The 24,388-nt window shown below is 53.1% G+C and overlaps 1 protein-coding gene across 2 annotated transcripts; it reads right to left on the reverse strand.

Annotated features, from left to right (window-relative positions):
- Positions 1 to 841: 841 nt before the first annotated feature.
- On the reverse strand, positions 842 to 18,477 carry AMZ1 (archaelysin family metallopeptidase 1). 2 transcript variants are annotated; one of them, XM_036826363.1, is made up of 6 exons: positions 18,174 to 18,477; positions 17,047 to 17,214; positions 6,817 to 6,945; positions 6,343 to 6,488; positions 5,950 to 6,057; positions 842 to 1,449 (listed from the first exon to the last, which is right to left on the reverse strand). In XM_036826363.1, the coding sequence occupies exons 1-6, from the start codon at positions 18,475 to 18,477 to the stop codon at positions 907 to 909; spliced, it is 1,398 nt and encodes a 465-aa protein (XP_036682258.1). In that variant the 3' UTR covers positions 842 to 906. The 2 variants fall into 2 exon arrangements, with proteins under 2 accessions (XP_036682258.1, XP_036682257.1); XM_036826362.1 differs by having other exon boundaries at positions 5,950 to 6,126.
- Between the last annotated feature and the right edge of the window lie 5,911 nt (positions 18,478 to 24,388).

Consider the following 24,388-nt stretch of genomic DNA (forward strand, 5'->3'; position numbering starts at 1 on the left):
CCCCGGGACTCGTGGCATTTGATAATGAAAACAGGGTCAGTCGGTCAGGAAAACCTAACAATCAAATGTGTGTGTTGCACATAAAGGAGTTTCAAAGAACCGGAAGCAAAGTTTGACGAAATTAAAGGAAGACAGACAATTCTACTGGGGTGATGGATATTTTAACATCTAAATCACCTGTTCTCTCAGCAACTGGTAGAAACAGACCAAAAAACACAGACACAGGTGTTCTGAACAAAACTCTCATCTCCTTGCCCTCACTGGTGTTGGGGTCCAGGCCACCTTTGTCAGAAAACTGTCCTGAGGATGGAGCCGCGGTTTGCTTTCACCTCTGCAAGTCACAGCAGGCAGCAGCACCTTCAGACCTGCACGCGGGACACCCTCCCTTCCCGCAACAGTTGTCAGAAGAAGTGGCACATCTCTGGGCACATGGTCTGGTAGGCGGTGGCCACCCGGAACTTTCAGGGAGACGCTCACGCGAAGTTCCAAGGGTCAGAGTGCGGTTAGCGCCGCAGAAAGGGGCCCTTTCCATGGGCTTGGGGTCGGGGGAGGCGGGGGACCTTGTACATTGCAACAAGACCCCTTTTGCCCTCCTTTGAGCGGAGGACCCACCGTGGGGCCTTGCAATCTGAGTTCGCCGTAGCAGAGCCCCGAGCCCCAGGCCGCAGGAGAGACAGGCACCTGCCCGGCACCTGCTCCGTGCGGTCGGGTGCGGCCCGAGGACGGCTCTCGGGGTGCCTGGGACCCCGACCCCCACCCCGGCCGCGTCGCGAGGCTGTGGTCGGGGGTGCGGGGGCCACGTGCAGACGGATCGCCTTCCGCTTCCCGACACAGGCCCTTCCGCCCGCTGCCGGGCCCGCAGCGCCCCGGGGACAGGCAGGCGCCGGACGAGCCGCACCGGCCGTGCTAATCGTCCTCCGCCTTCCGGCGCCGCGGGGACGCCTCGGCCCTGGACGGTTTGCGAGCGCTCAGCTTCCGCCTGAGGGAGGAGAACTTGTCGCCCAGGACCCGGCGCAGCCCCGCGCCGTCTCGGCCGCAGGGCGGGTCCTGCCGGGGGGCCGGGAGCCGCCCCGTGAACAGGTCCCAGCGGGCCAGGGCGTCCACGGCGCCGTCCACCCGCGCCAGCTCCTCCTCGGTCACGTCCCTCTCCAGGGCCTGGATGCAGGCCGCCAGCCAGCGGCCGTGCTCCGCCAGCGCCTCCCCCGGACTCTCCGCGGCCGCCAGGGAGCCCAGCCCGTCCTCGGGCTCCAGCTCCGGGCCCGCGGGCAAGGCGTGGCTCCAGGCGTCCGGGGACAGGGGCTCCGACAGGCCGCTGCCCGGCTCCGAGTCGCTCTCGCCGCACAGGCCCGAGTCCGCGCTGCAGGGCAGGGTGTCCTCCGACACGGACGGCTCCCCCGCCGCTGGCCCAGGCCGCGTCCCCGCCGCCGCTAGCGTCCAGGTGTACAGCCTCTACGAGGGAGAGACGCGGGCTGAGTCGGCCTGTCCGGCCCCTTCCCTCGCCAGGGAGCCGCCAGGAGACCCAGCCCCTCTCCCGAGGGGACCCCACTGTGCCCACGACCCAGGGCGAGTGGCAGTCTGGTGTCACAGGGGCCCTGGGAATGGGGCCTCTAAAGACAGACGGCGAACTTGCGGGAGCTTTGCAAGCCTGACCGTTATTCGTGGATAAATTGAGCTGACTTGTTAACACTCCGTTCAAAGCAAAGGGAATGATGGTTTTCCTACATCCCACTAGCACCTCTGCGCGTGGTGCAGCCGGGCATCGGAGACGCCAGCGGTCAGCTACTGCCCACCTCCTCCCCGCTTTCCTCCCGTGATGGCTCACAACTGGCCGCGGTGGAGTCTACACCATGGAAACGGCAGGTAACTCCCAATCGAGGCTTTTTCCTTAGAGGGCGCTTACCAGCAAACCGCTGACTGATGGGAACAGATCCAGAGCAGGCCCAGGGCGCCCCCCTCGAGGTTAGGAGTCGCGGGAAAGCACGCGTCAGGGGAGGGGGACGAAGGGCCTGAAAGTTCCGGTCCGATAGGCGAGCAAGACCCCAAGAAAGGAAGTGGTGAGAAACCCCAGACCTTCTGCAGGCCGCCGGTGCCCCCCTTCCCCTTACACGCACACGAGGATAATGGGCAGCTTACGGCCAAGTCCCCAGCCCTGCGCTTGGTGGGGCAGGCACTCCGGTGACGGTGACGCCCACGCCCGTCGCATCCTGCTGAGCGGCGTCAGCCAGTCGGCAGCAGGGGCACCTCCCTACGGGGGCGCTGCCTCTGGGTCCCCTCTCCAGCGAGGCAGGCCGCCTCCTCAGCGCCCCTCAACGCGCTATTTTACCCCAGAGACATTCAGGGGAGACCCAGGCCGGGAGGCAACTCTGACCTGGACATGCCCAGCCCCGTGTTCAGGGGTCCCCAGCCTGGGGTCCCCGACCAGCAGCAGCCTGGGAGCCCGTTAGAAACGCAGAGCCAACCCCTCCACAAGCACCGAATCGTAAACTCCTGCCTGTCCGAGAGCCTCTCCCCCGAGTCCAGCACCTGGACCCAGTGGGCTCCAGAAGCTGACCGTCTCCAAGAGGAGGATGGGCTTCCCAGAACCTCAGACACAACGAGATTCACTTAAAGCGTCTGGCTTAAAACTTTGGGTCTTAAAATTAAGCCCAAGCTGTTTTGTTAGTGGGCCTATGCCTTCATTCGAACAAAAAACTTTTTTAACTTGGTATTTTCATCCAAAGGTGGATTTAAAGAAGAAATTACCACTCTTCCAAAAGATTGAAGAGGAGGGAACACTCCCAAAGACATTCTATGAAGCCACCATCACCCTGATACCAGAAACAAAGATACCACCAAAAAAGAAAATTACACATCAATATCTTTGATGACTATAGATGCAAAAATTCTCAACAAAATATTAGCAAACCAAATCCAACAACACAGTAAAAAGTTCATACACCACAACCAAGTGGGATTCATCCCAAGTTCACAAGGATGGTTCAATATATGCAAATCAATCAAGGTGATACACCACTTTAACAAAAGAAGACAAAAACCACCTGATCATCTCAATAAATGCAGAAAAGCATTTGATGAAATTCAACATTATGATAAAACTCTTACCAAAGTGGGTAGAGAGGGAACATATCTCCACGTAATAAGAGCCATTTATGACAAACCCACAGCCAACATAATACTCAACGGTGAAAAGCTGAAAGCCTTCCCACTAAAATCTGGAACAAGACAAGGATGCCCACTCACACCACTTCTATTCAATATAGTACTGGAAGTCCTAGCCACAGCAATCAATCAGACAAGGAAAAGAAATAAGAGGTATCCAAATTGCAAGGGAAGAGGTAAAACTGTCACTATATGTAGATGACATGATACTATAAATAGAAAACCCTAAAGACTCCACACAAAAACTACTAGAATTGGTTGCATTTCTTTACACTAGCAATGAAATATCAGAAAGGGAATGTAAAAAAAACAATACCTTTTAAAATTGCACCACAAAATTAAAATACCTGGGAATAAACCTGACCAAGGAGGTGGAAGTCTTATATGCTGAGATCTATAAAACAGTAATAAAGGAAACTAAAGAAGCTGATTCAAAGAAATGGAAAGATATCCCATGCATTTGGATTGGAAGAATTAATATTGTTAAAATGGCAATACTACCCAAAGCAATCTACAGATTTAATGCGATCCCTATCAAATTACCCATGACATTTTTCACAGAACTAGAACAAATAATCCAAAAATTTATATGGAACCATAAAAGACCCAGAATTGCCAAAGCAATCCTGAGGGGGCGGGGGGGGGAAAGCAGGAGGCATAACCCTCCCAGACTTCAGACAATACTACAAAGCTACAGTAATCAAAACAGTGTGGCATTGGCACAAAAACAGACATATGGATCAATGGAACAGAATAGAGAGCCCAGAAATAAACCCACACACCTAAGGTGAATTAATCTTCGACAAAGGAGGCAAGAATATAAAATGGGAAAAAGCCTCTTCAGCAAGTGGTGCCGGGAAATTTGGACAGCTGCATGTAAAGCAATGAAATTAGAACACACCCTCATACCATGCATAAAAAGAAACTCAAAAGGGCTTAAAGAGTTAAACAAACATAATACATGACACCATAAAACTAGAAGAGAGCATGGCCAAAACATTCTCTGACATAAATCATACAAATGTTTTCTTAGGTCAGTCTCCCAAGGCAATAGAAATAAAAACAAAAATAAATAAATGGGACCTAATCAAACTTACAAGCTTTTGCACAGCAAAGGAAACCATAAACCAAACGAAAAGACAACCTATGAAATGGGAGAAAGTTTTTGCAAATGAGGCGACCGACAAGGGCTTAATCTCCAAAATATACAAACAGCTCATAAAACAATAACAAAAAAAAACAAACCACCCAATCAAAAACTGGGCAGAAGACCTAAATAGACATTTCTCCTAAGAAGGCATACAGATGGTCAATAAGCACATAAAAAGATGCTCAACATCACTAATTGTTAGAGAAATGCAAATCAAAACTACAAGGAGGTACCACCATACACCAGTTAGAATGGCCATCATTAAAAAGTCTACAAATAACAAATGCTGGAGAGGGTGTGGAGAAAAGGGAACCCTCCTACACTGTTGGTGGGAAGGTAAACTGGTGCACCTACTATGGAAAACAGTATGGAACTTCTTCAGAAAACTAAAAATAGAATTACCATATGATCCAGCAATCCCACTGCTGGGCATATATCCAGACAAAACTCTAATCCAAAAAGATACATGCACCCCTACGTTCACAGCAGCACTATTTACAAAAGCCAAGACACAGAAACAACCTAAATGTCCATTGACAGATGAATGGATAAAGAAGATGTGGTACATATATACAATGGAATACTACTCAGCCATAAAAAAAAGAATGAAATAATGCCAATTGTAGCAACATGGATGCAACTAGAGATTATCATACTAAGTGAAGTAAGTCAGAAAAAGACAAATACCATATGATATCACTTATATGTGGAATCTAAAAAATGACACAAGTGAACATATCTATGAGACAGAAACAGACTCACAGACGTAGAGAACAGACTTGTGGTTGCCAAGGGGGAGGGGGGTGGGGGAGGTATGGACGGGGAGTTTGGAACTATTACATATAGAACGGATAAATGACAAGGTCCTACTGTATAGCACAGAGAACTATATCCAATATCCTGGGATAAACCGTAATGGAAAAGAATATACAAAAGAATGTATATATATATATATATATATATATATATATATATATATATATATATATATATGTATAACTGAGTCACTTTGCTGTACAGCAGAAATCAACATAACATTGTAAATCAACTATACTTCAATTAAAAAATAAAAAATTTTTAAAAAGAGAAAATCACCACCACCTGCCTTTGAACTGTGAACTCAGAGTAAAGTTTCTGAGTTTGCAAACGAACTTCCCCGTTGGATAAGGTTCCTCCCTGCAGTGGAGCAGATGGACCCGGTTCCCTAGGGTCCCGCTTGGGCCCTGCTCCCCGGCAGTGCCTCGTGCGGACAGCAGAGGGCAGCATCGCCGCGCTGGCTCAGCCCCCGCGCAGGGCGGGGCCGGATTAAGAGCAGCGCCTGCCTTTCCACAGTGATTCTTGGTTAGTCTGGTTCCGCCTCCTCCTCCGGAGGGGCTGTGAGCCGATTAGGGAGAAAGTGATGCTGGGGAAGCCCCCTTGGTGATGCCAGAACCGGCCTGAGTACCGGAAGCCCTAGGACAGGGTCTAGTACGCGGTCAGTGGCCGGTAAAGACCGGCTCTGCTTAGGGTTGCCTGGGAAATAAAAGCCGTGCGCCCCTGTGGTGACAGCCACCGGCACTGGGCCAGGCGCCTGGCGGAGGACTCAGCCAGACCCACGAGATCCGCAGGCCTGCTCACCCCTCCCCCTGCCCGCGGCTCACCTTGTACCTGTCCACGAGCTTGAAGCCCAGGACGTGCTGCAGCTTCCGCAGGCAGATGGGGCAGAGGTCCGGGGGCCGCCGCAGGGCCTCGTCCAGGCTGAGGGCGCCCTGCATGAGGCAGCGGAGCCAGCGGCAGTTCCCCAGGCCCAGGAGGTGGCAGAGCTCGTGGCACGTGACCTGAGGGAGAAGGTCCCCACCGCCTTGCATCCTGGAGCCCGCCCCCCGCCGATCCCCGGGACCCCTGGATGCACAGGGCTCAATGGCTGTCCACTCACGCCCTTCTCTCTGATTCCACACCTAGCATCTTCCTGGAGCCCGCCAGAGCCCCCAGCACCCCCTCCTCTTCCTGTCCCCCGTCTTCTCCCGCCACCTGGGCAGCACCCCAACACCCACCTTGCAGCACTGGACCATCCCCAGGGCGCTGAAGCACACGGTCCGGCCTCTGTCCTCCAGGGGTGCCTCGGGGGCCGGGTCAGGGGTGCTGGGCCCCCACTGCAGGGATTCCCCCGAGAACCGCGCAAAGCTGCAGACGCCCACTTCTGGGGAGAGGCAGAGAAGCGGGGGCACCAGGAGTGGCCTCAGCTCAGGGAGCCCACGGGCAAAGCCACCCGCCTCAGGATGCACAGGTCCTAAAGGCCCTGCCCTGCCAGCCCGTCCCCGTGAAGGCGGCCCCGGGGCAGACAGCCCCTGGCCCAGGAGGGGCGAGAACTGGGACTGCAGGTTCAAGAGAGCATTTCCATATATGCCCATTCTCTCCCCCAGGAGGGGTTCTGGGAGAAACAGCGAGGGGGCTGATGTCCCCACGTGTTCCAGGCCCTGTACCCAAGCCTCAGGGCTGAGGCGGGAGGCCCCCAGGTGCCGGCTCACCATGCCCTGGAAGGAACGAGCCGAAGGTGAAGGTCCAGGCCTCGCGGGGGTACAGGTCGGACAGCGTGAGGCCCAGCACGCACAACGCGTCGCCCGGCTTGCTGCTCTTCAGGAAAGACAGGATGCCGTCTGCGGGGACAGGGCCAGAGGGGGCAGTGAGGAGGTGGCTGGGCCCCCCTCTCCGGGCCCATCCCCCTCGTCCTCTGCCTGGAACCAGCTCGTCCCACAGTCGGACGCAAGCTAGTGACATTCCATGAAACACTCAGACTGAGGCCGAAAACTCAGCAGCCAAGCTGCACCATGTGAAGCGGGTGCTACGGGCCTGGGCCTCGGGGGAAAGAAAGAGCTCAGGTTTGGACAGGGTAGTCCAAGTGGGGACACCAGAAAGGCCGCCGGGCCAACGAGACCGGTGTTGGCGGGAAGAGCCGTTGCAGCCTCGGGCAGCTGACTGGTGGCCCCAAAGACGTGGCATCTCATCCCCGGGACCTGGGCGTGTGTTCCTCACCTGGCAGAAGCGAGCGGATGTGATTAAATTAAAGGTCTCCCAGTGGGAAGGTGATTCTGGATTACCCAGCTGGACCCGATGGAATCACCAGGGTCCTCACGAGAGGAGGCAGGAGGGTCAGAGAGAGCTGAAGGGGCCACAGCGCCGGCTCTGGAGGAGGAGGGGCTGCAAGGCCAGGAAACGGGGTCTCCCCGGAGCCTTCCGAAGGAGCCAGCCCTGCCGGTGCCTGGATTTTAGTCCTGGGAGACTTCCATCCTCAGAACTGTAAGAGAACGAGTGTCGTTTAAGCTGCTAAGTCACTGCTAAGTAACTGGTTACAGCAGCTCCCAGGAGCGCGGGTGTAGACATGCGGCGGAGGCGGGGGGATGGAGCCCGGGGCCGGCGGGGTGTGAAGGAGCCCCGAGGGAACAGGCAGAGCGGCTGCGAGGTCCACGACCAGGAGAGGGTCTCAGAGTGATCGGAGCGAGAGGGGAGGTGATACAACCAGGAGACAAAGACCTTTTCCAAGGGGTGTGGCTACAGAAAGTAGCTGAGAAGCAGGGTGGCAGCTGGAGGGGCACAGCGGGCCAGAGAGCGTGTTAAGACGGGAGAAGAAGCAGCAGCTTGTCCGTCCGAGGGGGGACGGCGGGGAGAGCTGCTGGGTGGGTGGGAGCAGGCGAGGGCAGAGGGCGGAGGGCTCGGGCGGTCCGTGAAGGGCAGCTAGGCCAATAGTCCGCGACGGGGAGCACGGATGCAGCAGTGGGGGAGCCGCCGTGAGGGAAGCTTGGCAGTCCCCCTTTGTCTGCATTTCCTCAGCAAAAAAAAAAGCAAAGTCATTGTCAGAAAGAAGAGGAAGGAGAAGACCTGAGGGCCCGGGGCGCCGGGCACCACCCAGGACCCCTCGGGCCTACAGTCGTGCATTGAGGGGACCACTGGAGGGTGCGTTTTTCTCCAGTCGCGTCCAGCTGCCGGGGAGACAGGAGTCGGATTTAACCAGGTGTGGACAGGAGGGGAAGAGGGTGGCGAGCCGGGAGGGTAGAAGTCAGGGCAGGAAGCAGATCCAGACAGCGAGACGGGGGAAGGACCAGCGGGTTGTACCTGATGATCAAGGAACCGTTAGCAGGAAACTGGGGAGACGGCGGGAAATGTCGGGGGCGCATTGAGAGTGAGATGCTTGAAAGCCCCGCTGCAGAGATGGCACAGTTGTGGGTCATGACAAGGCCTAGCCCAGCGCTGTCCATAGAAACACAGTGTGTCCCGCGGGTGTGACTGCGTTTTAAGTTTTACTAATTTTAAAGTAAATTAAAACATCAAATTGATTTTAATAATATACGTATTTTTGGACTTCCCTGGTGGCGCAGTGGTTAAGAATCCGCCTGCCAATGCAGGGGACACGGGTTCGAGCCCTGGTCCGGGAAGATCCCACATGCCACGGAGCAGCTAAGCCCGTGCACCACAAATACTGAGCCTGCGCTCTAGAGCCCGCGCGCCACAACTACTGAGCCTGCGTGCCACAACTTCTGAAGCCCCCATGCCTAGAGCCTGTGCTCCGCAACAAGAGAAGCCACAGCAATGAGAAGCCCGCGCACCGCAACGAAGAGTAGCCCCCGCTTGCCGCAACTAGAGAAAGCCTGTGCGCAGCAACAAAGACCCAATGCAACCAAAAAAAAAAAACGTATTTTAACCTAACATATCCAAAATTTTAACATCATCAAGTATTAAAAAGTTAGTAAGATGGTTCACGTAGGTGTTCATGCTGCGTCTCCAATGCGGGTGCATCTGTGTGTTCAGTAGCCACATGCGGCCAGTGGCTGCTGTCCGGACAGCCCAGGCCCAGGTGTGACCTTGGGACGAGTGGCTGAGACCTTGGAGGAGAGGCCAACGAATGTTAGCTCTTAAGGTGACACTGACAGTGATGATTGTTGCCGGTTGAGCTGTCTCCACAGAGAGATAATGTGGAAGTCGTAATGCCCGGTACCTGAAATGTGACCTTACTCGGGGACAGGGTTTGCAGATGTAATCAAGTTAAGGTGAGGTCAGTAGGGTGGGCCTAATGCAATTCGCCTGGGGTCCTTCTAAGAGGAGAAGTGACACAAGCTACGTGATGATGGAGGCCGAGGCTGGACCAAGGACCGCCAGCTGCCACCAGGGGTGGAGGAGGTGAGGAAGGGTCCCCCGGAGCGTTCAGAGGGAACGGGACCGGCCAACACCTTGGTCTCAGAATTCTGGTCTCCAGACCGTGAGATAATACACTTCTGCTGTTTTAAGCCACCCAGTTTGTGGTGCTTCGTTACAGCGGCTGCAGGAAACGAACACAGCCATCTAAACCACGTAATCTGACCACGGGAATCCAACCTCTCATAGCCTCTGCACGCCACCTGCTTGCTGAGCCCTCCCGGGCCCCCTTCTTTCCCGGTGGCCCACGAAGCCTAGGGGGGCAGAGATGGACACCCGGACCCCGGCACCACAGCCCCTGGGGCAGCTGGACAGGTGCTGGGTTTCCCCCGAGTCGGGCGGAAGCAACAGCAGGCGTGATGGCGCCGCCCACCCAGGGCAGGAGGGGCGGGGCCCAGGCCGGCCACTGCTCCTCGGGCCCCGCTCAGACCCTCGGGGGCGGGGGAGGGCTGTGCCCAGCGAGGGACCGAGGCTGCAGTCTGGGACAGAGGAGGGGGCACGCCACCACTGGGACGGCACACACCCGGCCAGTAGTCCCTGCCAGCCCCAGAAACTCAACACCAGCTATAACAGCACACTACCTGCCACTGCGAGATAATCAAACAAGCCGAGTGAAACACAAAGAACAGCTTCTTAAGGCATTGAAGGCGGGGGACGGGTGGCTACAGGGGGGCACGGAGGAAGGCTTGGGGGGGCGAGGCAAGCTGTTCTACACACTCTTACGGTGATGGCTACGTGATGTGTGTGTGTGTCAGGACTCAGAACGGTTACACCCAGAAGGAATAATTTCTCTATATGTAAATTATGCCTCAATAAACAGGACTTTTAAACCATCAGAGACCTAATGAGAAACTAGAAACAGGGAGAAGATTAGAATCCCAAGAGATGGAGCTGAGCTGTTTCTGAGACGGGGGATGGGAAGGTGACCCTGATGACACAGCCCCTGCTCTGCCTGCTGCCCCAAAGGGCCGCACCCGGGGAGAGGAAGGCTGTACTCCTGGGGTCATCGGGGTGGCCCAGACCGTCCGCTCCCTTAGGTGCCTGGCCGAGGAGAAATAAAATCCTCTCCGCGGAAAAACTACATCATCCCAGGCCACAAAGTCTTCTAAGTTAAACTAATTTTTTCACATAAGACTTCCAGCTAACAATCAAAAATAAGACACACAATGAGGCAAAATAACCAAGACAGAATTAGCAGAAATAGCACAAAGAGCAACATGGGCGCTCCAAATGCTGGACTCACAGACACAGATTATAAAGCAACTATGCTCATAGATATAAATGCTAAATGTAATTTTAGCCAGGAATTGGGAATGCTGAGAAAAGTGACACTGGGACTTCCCTGGCAGTCCAGTGGTTAAGACTCTGAGCCCCCAGTGCAGGGGACCCAGGTTCCATCCCTGGCCAGGGAACTAGATCCCACATGCGTGCCACAACTAAGAGTTCACATGCCACAACTAAGGAGCCCACGTGCTGCAATTAAGCAGCCCTCGAGCCGCAATTAAGGAGCCCGCCTGCTGCAACTAAGACCCGACACAACCAAATAAATAAATAAATAAATTTTTAAAAATTAAAAAAAAAGTGACACTGCTGCATCAAAAATAATAAAATACCTAGGAATAAACCTAACTAAGGAGGCAAAAACCTGTACTCGGAAAACTGTAAGACACTGATGAAAGATCCTGGGACAAGATGACAGAGTAGAAGGACCTTGAGCTCACCTCTCACGAGTACACCAAGAAATCACAACTAACTGCTGAACGACCATCAGTAAAAAAGACTGGAACCTACCAAAAAAGATATTCCACATCCAAAGACATAAAGAAGAAACCCAAATAGACAGTAGAAGGAGCACATTCACAATATAATCAAATCCCATACCCCACAGATGGGTGACCCGCAGACTGGAGAACAATTATATCACAGAAGTTCTCCCACAGGAGTGAGAGTTCTGAGCCCCACACCAGGCTCCCCAGCCTAGGGGTCAGGCATCAGGAGGAGGAGCCTCCAGAGCATTTGGCTTTGAAGGCCAGTGGGGCTTGAGTGCAGGAGCTCCACAGGACGGGGGAAACAGAGACTCCTTCCTCTCTTGGAGGATGCACACAAGGTCTTGTGTGCACCAGGACCCAGGGCAAAAGCAGTGACTTCATAGGAACCTGGGCCAGGCCAACCTGATGGTCTTGGAGGGTTTCCTGGGGAGGCCGGGGACAGCTATGGCTCACTGTGGGTCCAAGGACACTGGTGGTGGAGATACTGGGGGATGTTCATCAGTGTGAGCCCTCCTGGAGGCCGCCATGTTAGCACCAAGACCTGGCCCCACCCATCAACATGCTCCAGAGTTGGGGCACCTCAGGAAAAACAACCAACAGGGCAAGAACACAACCCACCCATCAGCAAACCGGCTTCCAAAGACTTCCTGAGTCCACAGCCACCTCTAGACACACCCCTTGACATGGCCCTGCTCACCAGAGGGCCAGGACCCAGCTCCATCCACCAGTGGGCAGGCACCAGCCACTCCCACCAGAAGCCTGCACAAAATTGATAAACCTTTAGCCAGACTCATCAAGAAAAAAAGGGGGAGTGCCCAGATCAATAAAATTAGAAATGAAAAAGAAGTTACAACCGACACCACAGAAATACAAAGAACCATACACAAAAATCTGTTGCATTCCTATACACTAACAATGAAAGCTCAGAAAGAGAAATTAAGGAAACAATCCCATTTGCCATCGCATCAAAAAGAATAAAATACCTAGGAATAAACCTACCTAAGGAGGCAAAAGACCTATACTCTGAAAACTATAAGATGCTGATGAAAGAAATCAAAGATGACACAGACAGAAAAACATACCATGTTCTTGGATCAGAAAAATCGATATTGTCAAAATGACCATACTACCCAAAGCAGCCTACAAATTCAATGCAACCCCTATCAAATTACCAAAAACATTTTTCACAGAACTAGAAAAAATTTTTATGGAAACACGAAAGACCCCGAACAGCCAAAGCAATCTTGCAAAAGAAAAACAGAGCTGGAGGAATCAGGCTCCCTGACTTCAGACTATACTACAAAGCTACAGTAATCAAAACAGCATGGTTCTAACAGAAAAACAGAAATGTAAGAACAGATACTATAGAATTCCTAGAGGAAAGCATGAATCATAGCAGTATTTTTTTGGATCTGTCTCCTAAGGCAAAGAAAACAAAAGCAAAGATAAACAAACAGGACCTAATTAAACTTAAAAGTTTTGCACAGCAAAGAAAACCATAAACAAAACGAAAAGACAACCTACAGAATGGGAGAAAATATTTGCAAATTATGCAACTGACAAGACATTAATCTCCAAATAGTTCACACAAATAGTTCATAGAGCTCAATATAAAACAAAAAAAAAGAACAACCCAATCGAAAAATGGGCAGAAGACCTAAATAGACATTTCTCCAAAGAAAACATACAGATGGCCAAAAGGCACATGAAAAGATGCTCAACATCACTAATTATTAGAGAAATGCAAATCAAAACTACAATGAGGTATCACCTCACACCAGTCAGAATGGCCATCATCAAAAAGTCTACAAACAATAAATGCTGGAGAGGGTGTGAAGAAAAAGGAACCCTCCTACACTGTTGGTGGGAATGTAAACTGGTGCAGCTCCTATGGAAAACAACATGGAGGTTCCTTAAAAAACTAAAAATAGAGCTATCATATGATCCTACATTCCCACTCCTGGGCATGTATCCAGAGAAAACTGTAATTTGAAAGGATACATGCACTCCACTGTTCATTGCAGCACTATTTACAATAGCCAAGACATGGAAGCAACCTAAATGTCCATCAACAGATGAATGGATACAGAAGATGTGATATATTCATACATGGAATATTATTCAGCCATAAGAAAGAATGAAATAATACCATTTCAGCAACATGGATGGACCTACAGATTATCATACTAAGTGATGTAAGTCAGAGAAAGACAAATATCATATGATATTGCTTATATGTGGAATCTTAAAAAAAATGATACAAATGAACTTATATACAAAACAGAAACATAGAAAACAAACTTATGGTTACCAAAGGGGAAGGGGGGGAGGGATAAATTAGGAGTTTGAGATTAACATATACACACTACTATATATAAAGTAAGTAACCAAAAAGGACCTGCTGTATAGCACAGGGAACTATACTCAATATTTTGTAATAACTTATAAGGAAAAAGAATCTGAAAAAAATAGATATATATGTATGTATAAATGAATCACTTTGTTGTATACCTGAAACTAACACAACATTGTAAATCAACTATACTTCAATTAAAAAAACAAAAAAAAACAGTGAGAGAATAATGAAGCCAAAAATAAAAATAAATAAATAAATGTTAAACTACCCTCACATTCCTGGAATAAATACAAGTGAGTTGTAATGTATTTTACATATTTCTAGATTTGATTTGCTAATATTTTCCATTAGAGTTCTTATTATATGAGAAATTGGTTTCCAATTTTCCTTAATAATAATGTCTGTAAAATTTTGGTATCAATATCTTGCTGTTCGTATTGAAAAGAATGCAAAGTGTTTCTACTTTGTCTCTCTTTTGGAAGAACAAAAAAGGCACTGATGAAAGAAATTGAAGATGACACAAACAGATGGAAAGATATAACCATGTTCTTGGATTGGAAAAATCAATATTGTTAAAATGACCATACTACCCAAAGCAATCTACACATTCAAAGCAATCCCTATCAAATTACCAATGGCACTTTTTTCACAGTACTGGAACAAATAATTTTAGAATTTGTATGGAAACAAAAAAGACCCCGAACAGCCAAAGCAATCTTGAGAAAGAAAAACAGAGCTGGAGGTATCACACTCCCTGAATTCAGGCTGTATAACAAAGCTACTATAATCAAAACAGTATGGGGGACTTCCCTGGTGGTGCAGTGGTTAAGAATCCACCTGCCAGTGCAGGGGACCACAGGTTCGAGCCCTGGTCTGGGAAGATCCCACATGCCGCAGAGCAACTAAGCCCATGTGCCACAACTACTGAGACTGCACTCTAGAGCCTGCGAGCCACAACTGCTGAGCCTGTGTGCCACAACTGCTGAAGCCCATACACGTAAAGCCTGTGCTCCGCAACATGAGAAGCCACCACGGTGAGAAGCACACACACCGCAGCGAAGAGTGGCCCCCGCGTGCCGCAAATAGAGAAAGCCTGTGTGCAGCAACAAAGACCCAATGCAGCCAAAAATAAATAAAAACAAACAAACAAACAAAAAAACAGTATGGTACTGGCACAAAAACAGAAATATAGATCAATGATACAAGATAGAAAGCCCAGAAATAAACCCATGTACTTATGGTCAATTAATCTATGACAAAGGAGGCAAGAATATACAATGGAGAAAAGACAGTCTCTTCAGTAAGTGGTGCTGGGAAAGCTGGACGGCTACATGTAAAGAATGAAATTAGAACATTCTCTAACACCATATACAAAAATAAACTCGAAATAGATTAAAGACCTAAATGTAAGACTGGATGCTGTAAAACTCCTACAGGAAAACATAGGCAGAACACTCTTTGACAGAAATTGTAGCAATATTTTTTTGGATCTGTCTCCTGAAACAAAAAAAAGCAAAAATAAACAAACGGGGACTAATTAAACTTAAAAGCTTTTGCTCAGCAAAGGAAACCATTGACAAAATGAAAAGACAACCTACAGAATGGGAGAAAATATTTGCAAATGATATGACCAATAGGGGTTAATATCCAAAATATATAAACAAGTCAGACAACTCAACATCAAAAAAACAAACAATCTGATTAAAAAATAGGTAGAAGAACTGAATAGACATTTTTCCAAAGAGGAAATGGAGATGACCAACAGGCACATGAAAAGATGCTCAACATCACTAATCATCAGGGAAATGCAAATCAAAACCACAATGAGGTATCACCTCACACCTCACAGAATGGCCATCATCAAAAAGAACACAAATAACAAATGTTGTCTAGGATGTGGAGAAAAGGGAACCCTCGTACACTGTTGGTGAGAATGTAAACTGGTGCAGCCACTGTGGAAAACAGTATGGAGGTTTCTCAAAAAACTAAAAATAGAGCTACCATATGATCCAGCAATCCCACTCCTGGGTATATATCCAAAAAAACCCAAAACATGAGGCCCAATGTTTATAGCAGCATTATTTACAGTTTCCAAGATATGGAAGCAACCTAAATGTCCATCGACAGATGAAGGGATAAAGAAGATGTGGTATATATACATATATATACATATATACATATATATATATATATATGTATATATACACACACAATGGAATACTACTCAGCCATAAACAAGAATTAAATATTGCCATTTGCAGCAACATGGATGAACTTGGAGAGCATTTTGCTAAGTGAAATAAGTCAGAGAAAGACAAATACTGTATGATATCACTTATATGTGGAATCTAAAAAATAACAACAAACTAGTGAATATAACAAAAAGAAACACACTCACCAATATAGAGAACAAACTGGTGGTTACCAGTGGGGAGAGGGAAGGGAGGAGGGGCAATATAGGGGGAGGGGAGTAAGAGGTACAAACTATTAGGTGTAAAATAAGCTACAAGGATATACTGTACAACACAGCAAATACAGCCAATATTTTATAACTATAAATGGAGTATAACCTTTAAAAATTATGAATCACTACATCGTACGCCTGTAACTTATATAATATTGTACAGCAATTATACTTCCATAAAATTTTTAAAAAGTGACACTGCTAATTTGAAAAAGAATCCACTAAAAACTATAGAACTGAAAAATATAACTGAAATTTGGAACTCTATCTATGGGTTTAATAGCATATTAGGTGCAGCTAGAGATAGAATTAGTAAACTGGAGGGTGAGAATAAAACTGGGATGAAATACAAGGAAAGGGGAAGAGAGTGAGGAGGATGAACACGCATCCCACTGGAGTCCTCAGGGGGGGAAAGAATGAGGCAGAGGCAGCACTGGAAGAAAGATAATGGCTGAGAATTTCCCACAGCTAATGGAAGACATCAGTCCACTCATCCCAGATCCAACATCAGCCAGAGACAGAGCCCCAGCCCCTTCGTGGGGACCTCCCTAAACTTGAGTCTGGGTCTCCTGTACATCTGAGAGCCCCCAGTTCATCTATGCCTCTCAACCCAGCCTCATTCTCCAGCTGCCAGTGACCCCCTGGGGAATGATGGGGTCAGAGAGCTTTGTAAAGACAAAAAGCTAGAGGGGCCTTAGAAGGCTGCGGCACCTGCTCTGCGTGCCCTTGAGTTTTCCGGCGGACACTGGGCTGTGTGGTCCAGTCTCCAGACACTTCTGAGCGGGGAAGGGAACCCCTGCCTCAGTCTTCCTTTTCTAAAGGCTGGGAAGTAGATATTCCCTCCCCCAAGAAAAGCAGGGGGACTCCTTCCTTCTCCTAGGCTCCTCCCTCCCACCTTTTGCCTCCAGAAAGGGCTTTTTGCCAGGCGGCGGAGGCCGGCCCTTGCGCTGGCCTGACCTGTGCCCACACCGCACGCGCTCACCTGTGTGGAGCTGGAGCCTGTCCGAGTCCTGACTGGGGCGTGACGAGCAGTGGATGGACGCGGCCGCCACGGATGGCAGGCACCTGACCTGCAGGCCCAGGAAGAAGGCCTCTGTGCAGCTCCGCAGCTGGTCCAGAAGCGCGCCGCCTGCCGGCCCCTCGCTCAGATCTGGGGGCGGAGCAGTGCCATCAGGCCCCCTGCCCGCTCCTCGGAGCCCCCATCTGCCTGTGCCCAGCGCCCTGGACACGGACCAAGGCTGGAAGCCGGGAGGCCTGCGAGAAAGCGGCTGCAGCGTCCCCAGGCCAGCGGGAGATGCAGCAGGAGGGGTGCCTGCAGGCCTCTGGTCCTCAGGGGCAGGAGGGGTGGGCAACAAGCCTGCGTGGGGCAAGGCCTGCCCTGGCATGCAGAGCCAGTGGCCCGCCCCCTCACCCCCAGCACCTGGCCAGCAAGCCCCGCAGAGCCTGGCCGAGCCATCTCGGCCCTCGGTCCACGCACAGACCCTCACGCCTGCTGTCCCCAGTCTGAGCGCTGGAGGACCACGCAGGAGTCCCCGAGTCCCCGCCAGGCCCTGCCAGTGTCTCCAAGTACAGCCTCGGGGTTAAGAGCCGGGCACTGGGGTCAAATCCTGCCTCTGCCAACCACCAGCTCTGTGACCCGGGCAGGTCAAGTGACCCCTCCCAGCCTCAGTGTCCTCACCGACGAAGCGGGGTGACCCTGACCCAGCACCCCACACCACAGAGGAAGCGGCCAGCACAGTGCCTAGGCCGGCGCTGCCTTCAACAGATGGGCCAGGACGGCACACGCGGATGAGGCGGCAGCTGCGGGTAGAACAGGGCAGTGATGCTGCCCAAAGGGTCCCAGGGCCCTGGGCTTCTGAACAGTGTGGGGCTGGGGCGGGCGGAGAGCTGAGCCTCACCCCCGAATCCCAAGCACAGCAGTACATCCCCCTTCATATCAGGTCCCGCCTGCGGTCCAGGCACAGACAGCCCCACCTCATGCTAGATCTAGGCCCTCGTCCCCCCGCCGGGGTGTCCTGATGGCCCAGGATGCCACCCCCCAGCTCATCACCACTTGCTGCCCCACGGGGTCCACGCCCATGCCCGCCGGCACCCACGGGCTGCAGGTACCTATGGGCTGCAGGTAAATGTGCTTCCGAGCCGGGCTCTGCTTCCGGGGCGCCAGGGCGGCGTGGAAGGCCTCGAAGTCCTCGGGAACCTCGGGGCGGCTGAGGAGCCAGTCGAAGGCCGTGCGGATGAGCAGCGTGCAGAAGAACGTCCTCCGGGGGTTGTAGGCCTCAGCCAGGAAGAGCCTCTCGGCTGGGGAGAAGGCGGACGTGTAGAGCTGCCGCAGGGCCGGGTCGGTGGACAGCAGCGCATCCTTCAGGGCCCGGGGGCCGAAGCTGAACTCCTGGGCCGGCCGGCACTGCAGCATGACGGGCCTGGCCGCGCTGGGGAGGCCCCGCGGCCGCCCATGCACCGCCCAGGGCCTGGCCACCAGCTCGTGCACGGCCTTCCCTCGGGCCGAGCGCAGCGGCCACGTGGGCTCCCGGCACGTGGACCGGAGGCCGAGAGCCCGCGAGGCCCAGCTCTGCCTGGCGTTGGGCCTCCTCGGCAGCAGCAGGCGGCTCGGACACCCTCCGGCCCGTCGGCACCTGCGGGGAAACGCCCGGCTGAGCCTCCGGCCGTCCTCTCAGGCCCGGGGAAGGGGCTCTGTGGGGAGGAACGCACCCCCAGGACACGGCACCTGCACCCAGCCAGGCCAGAAATGCCGTTTTCCCCTCTTCTCGGGGGCCGGGTCTTTAACCAGCACCAAGTGTGGGGAAGCGTCCGCCCTCCCCCGAAGCAGGGATGCGGTTTCCATGGAACCCTGGTGAGGACAGCGCGGACGCGCCCCTTCCCAGCCCTCAGGAGGGAGGGCGCGCTGGCAGTGAGACCCCCTCACCCTTGTGCCGAGCACCTGCCAAGCCAGAGGCCCCTCCACCAGGAAACTAGCCACCCCGAGCCCTCTGTGGTCACCCCGCCGCCTGGGCCACCTCAGCGCCTGCAGCCACCGGCCCTCCCAGCGAGGCCCCGAGGGCCTGCGGATGAAGCCGCGATGCCCGAGCCCACGTGGCCACGCCATCCAGGGGCTGGACGAGTGTCTGTGGGGAAGGAGAGCAGCCCCACAGTGCCGGCTGCAGAAGTTCCCTAGCACAGGCGAGGGGCGGGCACACGTGCCGACCGCGGAAGCATCAGTAGGGAGACGTGGGCAAGCAACAAAGAGCACTTTAGCTGCTGGGGGAGGCGACGCGGCAGGGCGGGGGGACAGATGGGCAGGGGGAACGGTGACAAAGTCGCTTCACAAAGTGGGGTTTTCCTCCCGACGCAGGAGCAGGGTCTGGCTGGCGCATCCCGGGTTAATCAGAAACAACGCGCCCTCCCACCGCACACCCTGAAAAGCTACCGGGAAGGGATTGGCTGCTGTGGGCTTGACTGTGTCTCGGAGGGGGAGGCGACGGAAGGAACAAGACAGAGAAGAGAAGATGCACAAAGTAACAGATCAGGAGTAAGGCGAGAAGTGCACTCAGGCGGGTCCATGATTTAGAAAGTCAGGCAGATGCGCAAACCCATGTCTGCAGAGCACAAAGTCGCGAGGCCTCCCGGCCGAACTGGAGAAACAGGAACAGCCTTGTTTTTGTGGGAAGAATAAAGAAACGAGACTGTACTCCCTTTAGCTAACCTCAGTTTAAAATGTTCATCCAGAAAATAAATGCATATGTGCATATATGTGTGTATGTGTGCATATATGTACATGTAAACGTATACACATATATTCATATAGAGGGGGAGATTGGGTGTATGTATAATTTATAAATCTTCCTCCAGAAAATTATACACGTGATTTTTTTCCAGGGATATTATATACATGTGTGCATACATACACACATGGATGTGTTTTTTCAGTTAATTGCTGGCTTAGATGAAGGGAAAGGAACCAGGATTGAACACCTACTGAGATCCCTGCCAGCAGAGAGCTTTAAGCATTTCCTTCTGCATACATATTTTACCGATTTACATCCAATTGTGTGGGCGATCTTACATCCTCTTGACTTAGTATATTTTGAGTGCTTTCCCAAGTCCTTAAACAGTCTATAAAGAAATGCCTTTTTTTTTTTAATTAATCAATTAATTAATTTATGGCTGTGTTGGGTCTTCGTTTCTGTGCGAGGGCTTTCTCTAGTTGCGGCGAGCGGGGGCCACTCTTCATCGCGGTGCGCGGGCCTCTCACTATCGCGGCCTCTCTTGTTGGGAGCACAGGCTCCAGACGCGCAGGCTCAGTAATTGTGGCTCACGGGCCCAGTTGCTCCGCGGCGTGTGGGATCCTCCCAGACCAGGGCTCAAACCCGTGTCCCCTGAATTGGCAGGCAGATTCTCAACCACTGCGCCACCAGGGAAGCCCGAAGAAATGCCATTTTTAATGGCTGGACAAAAACGCCACAGTGAACATCTTCGTATATGGCTCTGTGTTTCCATTTCCTCAGGAGAGATTTCCGGAAGATACTGTGTGTGGATGTTTAAAGAATCTCGATTTGTAGGGATTTCCCTGGTGTCCAGTGGCTAAGACTCTGCACTGCCAATGCAGGGGGCGCAGGTTCGATCCCTGGTTGGGGAACTGAGATCCCACATGCTACACAGCACAGCCAAAAGATTAAAAAAAAAAAAAGAATCTCGATTTGTATAGCCAAATTGTGATCTGTATAAATTGCACTTTTGTACAAAAGCAATTTGTATTTGCTTTCCAGAAAGGTCACACTAAGTTGCAACGCCATAGCCCCCCGGATTTCTAAGTAGTCAGCAGCAAATGAAAATAATCACCGAGAGCACTGAATCCCCCACTACATTCCAGGTGGGGCTTTAACACCCAGGGAAGCGGGGGCAGTTATTCTCCTCATTTTCAAGAGGGTGAAACTGAGGCAGAGTAAGGTTAAAACTAGCTTAATCAAAGCCACACAGCACATAAGAATCAGAGGTGGGATTGGAACACACCGATTTTCAAGTACCCCAGTTTCCATCACCGGGAGCAGCAGGGTGCCACCTTCTCAGGACCCCTGCCCAGACCCCCGTCCCTGCCGCCAGACACTAGGGCAAAACTGACAGTCTGTACTGGGATGAGCAACCTGCCCCTGGGATGCAGGAAAAAACGCCAGCCACTTGAGAACCGCGTCACACGGCGCACACGGAAGGGCCACGGCGGCGAGTTCTCCAGGGGCCCAGACCATGTGCGAGGAGGACCCAGTGAGGACAGACTGGGTGACCAGAAGGACATGGTCAACATTTCCAAGGGGGGCGGGTGGGCAGGGTCCCGGTGCAGGAGCCCCTGTGGCTCCCTTCCTTCCCTGACCCGACAGTCACCGCGTGCCTATGCATCCGTGGGAGTCGGCCTACACCTGGGGATAAAACGGGCCCCTGGCCTCGTGGAGCTTAAATGCTAGAGATTTAGGCGGACCATAAAAGGCAAGGAAAATAAGTATTGTCTAGTGTGTTAGGTGATTAATGGTACCTGAAGAGGAGAAGGCAGCTCAGGGCATGGGGCTCAGGAGGGCCAGGGCTGCACCGCCTTTTTCCAGAGGGTGACCAGAGCGGGCTTCACTGAGAAGCTGGGAGCTGAGCAGACTGGAGGGAGGGAGCCGGGCAGGGGGGCTCCCGAGTGGAGGGGCATGTGCAAAGGCCCCGCTGCACACACACAGCGCACACAGGCGGGTGCAGGGGCAGCAGGGAGGCCGGCGTGGTTCTGGGGGGGGAGGGGGGAGAAGGAGGGGGGAGGCAGGGCCACGTCGTGCAGCCTCCAAGCCGTGTGCTCCCCGAGCTCTGGCCTTCCCCACCCCCGGGGCGAGGAGGAGGGGGTGACACGAGCAGCGTGAGGCTGCAAGCCGGGCTCTAGGAGCTCCTCCTCCCCGGTGTCCTGGGTGCGAAGGCAGACCCTCCAGGAAGCTTCAGGCGTGGTCAGTGGGCCACAGGGACCCGGGGGCCAGGCACAGAGCGGCGCTCAGGAAGCCCTGAGGAGGGAGCGCCCTGAAGGCCAGCAGGGGCTCTGACCTGCACTTGGCCCTGTGACCTTCAATCCCCCTGGGCCTCAGCCCGGTTGCACCGGCCTCCCTTGCCCAGAGCGAGGCTGGACCCGGCAGAAAGGAGGTGCCAGCTGCAGTCCAAGGTCCGCCCTGAGCCCCGGGAGCGGCCTTGAGCGCTGACACCACGCGCATCTCACCAACCTATTTTTGTTTCAAAATGCAGCCCACGGGACCCCGGCACGTGCTCCGGGCTCTCCCTGACCCTCCGCTCACCAGCACCCTCCCACAGTGAGCTGGAGGCTTCTCGCTGACAGTCACCGCTACAGCATTCCCTGCTGTCACAGCCGGCTCAGAATTCTTTCTGTAATTGGGAGTGGCCTATAAATTGCTCCTCTGGGGCCACGGGGGCCTTCCAGACGCCCAGGAGGGTCTGTGTCACAGCTTTGCCAAGGAGGTGAAAGTGGGACAGACACCGACATCCTAGGACATCCCTCCTCACAGGTCCACCATCTGTAAACCGCAAGTCACTTCTTGACCCAGCACCTCCTCTGAACCCACAACTTCCTGAAACGCAGCTCTTAGTATTCACGTCTTATAGGCAAGGCCACGGAGGCTCAGAGAGGGGAGGCCACTTGCCCAGGGTTGCACAGCTCACCAGGATTCAGACACAGTACTCCTGACTCCTGACAGAGACATAAGGCAGACGATAAAAGGCAATAAAAATAAATATTGTCTAGTGTCACTCTGGGCCTCATGTGCAGGACCTTCTTCCACCCCTGAAGAGTCTTTCCTGCCAGCACCCACTGTCCCTTACCACCCACCGACCCCGCTCAGGGCCTTCACTGCCAGCAAACACCTCAAAGCCAGGCAAAGCCTCGGGAAACGAAAAACGCCTGCTTTTTACCAAAAGTTCAAGGGCCCTGGCACGTCCATCCCAGGAGTGACTTGGGCCCAAACTGTAAACCTCAGATGGCCCAGAACCGACCAGGTCCCTCTGGTCCTGTGCGCCAGAGGGACCCGAGGCACAAGCGGTGTTTCCAAGGAGGCCGCAAGCATCTCCACCTTAGGGCCCATCTGCACCGTTATGAGCCGTGTGGGATCCCAAGAGCTTTGGTTCATGCGGTGACATTGATCATACGCCGCGTCTGAACTTAAAAACGAGAGCCGTGTGCAACACAAGGACACAAAGCGCCACCTCCACCAGCAGCGCCACCTGATGCCACGGCTCCGTACTGTTGTGAGCACTGTTATGACCGGAGGGTCCCGAGAACACACTTGGAGAACCACCGTTTCACTCTGACTTCTCCCCCCGGGACAACTGATCGCAGGCCCGCGGTGCCGTGTTGAGCACGCATGTGCTTGGAGCGTCCACGTGGGAAAGACGGGCCTGGTGTGAGACAGAGACGCCCAGAGCACCTGCCCCGGCACAGAGCCTCTGGCCTAACAGCCACACAGAAGCCCAAAGAGCTCGGAAGAAATGGCCACCTTAGCCCCGGACCAGCGCGGGCTGGCAGGTCAACGGGAGGCTCCAGGTTGGGCCCCAGGGTGTATGACAGGTGTGTCCTGTCCATCCGCACGGGTCCCGCTCTCTCTGGGGTCCGGCCATCTGTCTGCCCAGATGGCATTTCCTCTCAAGGCCCCCCGGGCGGCCACACTCTCTTCCTGGGTCACTCAGGGAAAGCCTGACCTTTCGGTCCTGCCAGGTCATTTCTGCACAAGACCACCCCTCGTGCGGAAGCAGAAGCTGGACGTGGGCAGGGACTGAGGCTGAGCCCCAGGCCACGGGGTGCCGAGCGAGGGAGCCGCAGCCGGAGCAGGGGCTTCCCGGCCCTCTCCACGACCCGCCAGCCCGCTAATCTTGGCAACGATGAACGCCCCGCTCTGCCCATAAGGTGGGGCAGCAGCTGCGGAGCACAGGCCGCCGGCCTCGCGCCTGAGTCCTGCAGGCAGCCTCTCATTCGAGCCGCACAACCTTGTGCCGCTGCAGGTGCTATTAACAGCGCCCATGTCTCAGATGGGGACACCGAGGCCAGGTCCAATCTCAGAGCCATGCCTCACGCTGGAGCCAGAACTCTTAACGTGCCAGTGGGCTTCCAGAAGCAGAGAAGGTCTCACCATCGGTACACGGTGGGATGTCTCTGCCCTGCCCCTGTTAACACTGGGACCGCGGCCAAAGTTTTCAGCCCGCCTCCCCGCTCCCTGAGGCGCCCACGTCCCCCCCACCTGTCCACTGTCCTGCCCAGAGGCCAGGGAAGGGCGTGCGCTGGTATAGGCCGCTTCCACCCCCAGGGGAGG

The sequence above is a fragment of the Balaenoptera musculus genome, chromosome 15, assembly GCF_009873245.2.
Source record: "Balaenoptera musculus isolate JJ_BM4_2016_0621 chromosome 15, mBalMus1.pri.v3, whole genome shotgun sequence".
NCBI lineage: Eukaryota > Metazoa > Chordata > Mammalia > Artiodactyla > Balaenopteridae > Balaenoptera > Balaenoptera musculus.

Excerpts from the sequence above, each read along its gene's own strand:
- AMZ1 (XM_036826362.1), bottom strand. The coding sequence starts at position 18,477 with ATGCTGCAGTGCCGGCCGGCCCAGGAGTTCAGCTTCGGCCCCCGGGCC. Across the intron at positions 17,215-18,173 it reads CATTTACCTGCAGCCCATAG|ATCTGAGCGAGGGGCCGGCA; the intron begins GTACCTGCAGCC and ends CTCCGCCCCCAG. Across the intron at positions 1,450-5,949 it reads AGCTCGTGGACAGGTACAAG|AGGCTGTACACCTGGACGCT; the intron begins GTGAGCCGCGGG and ends TCTCCCTCGTAG.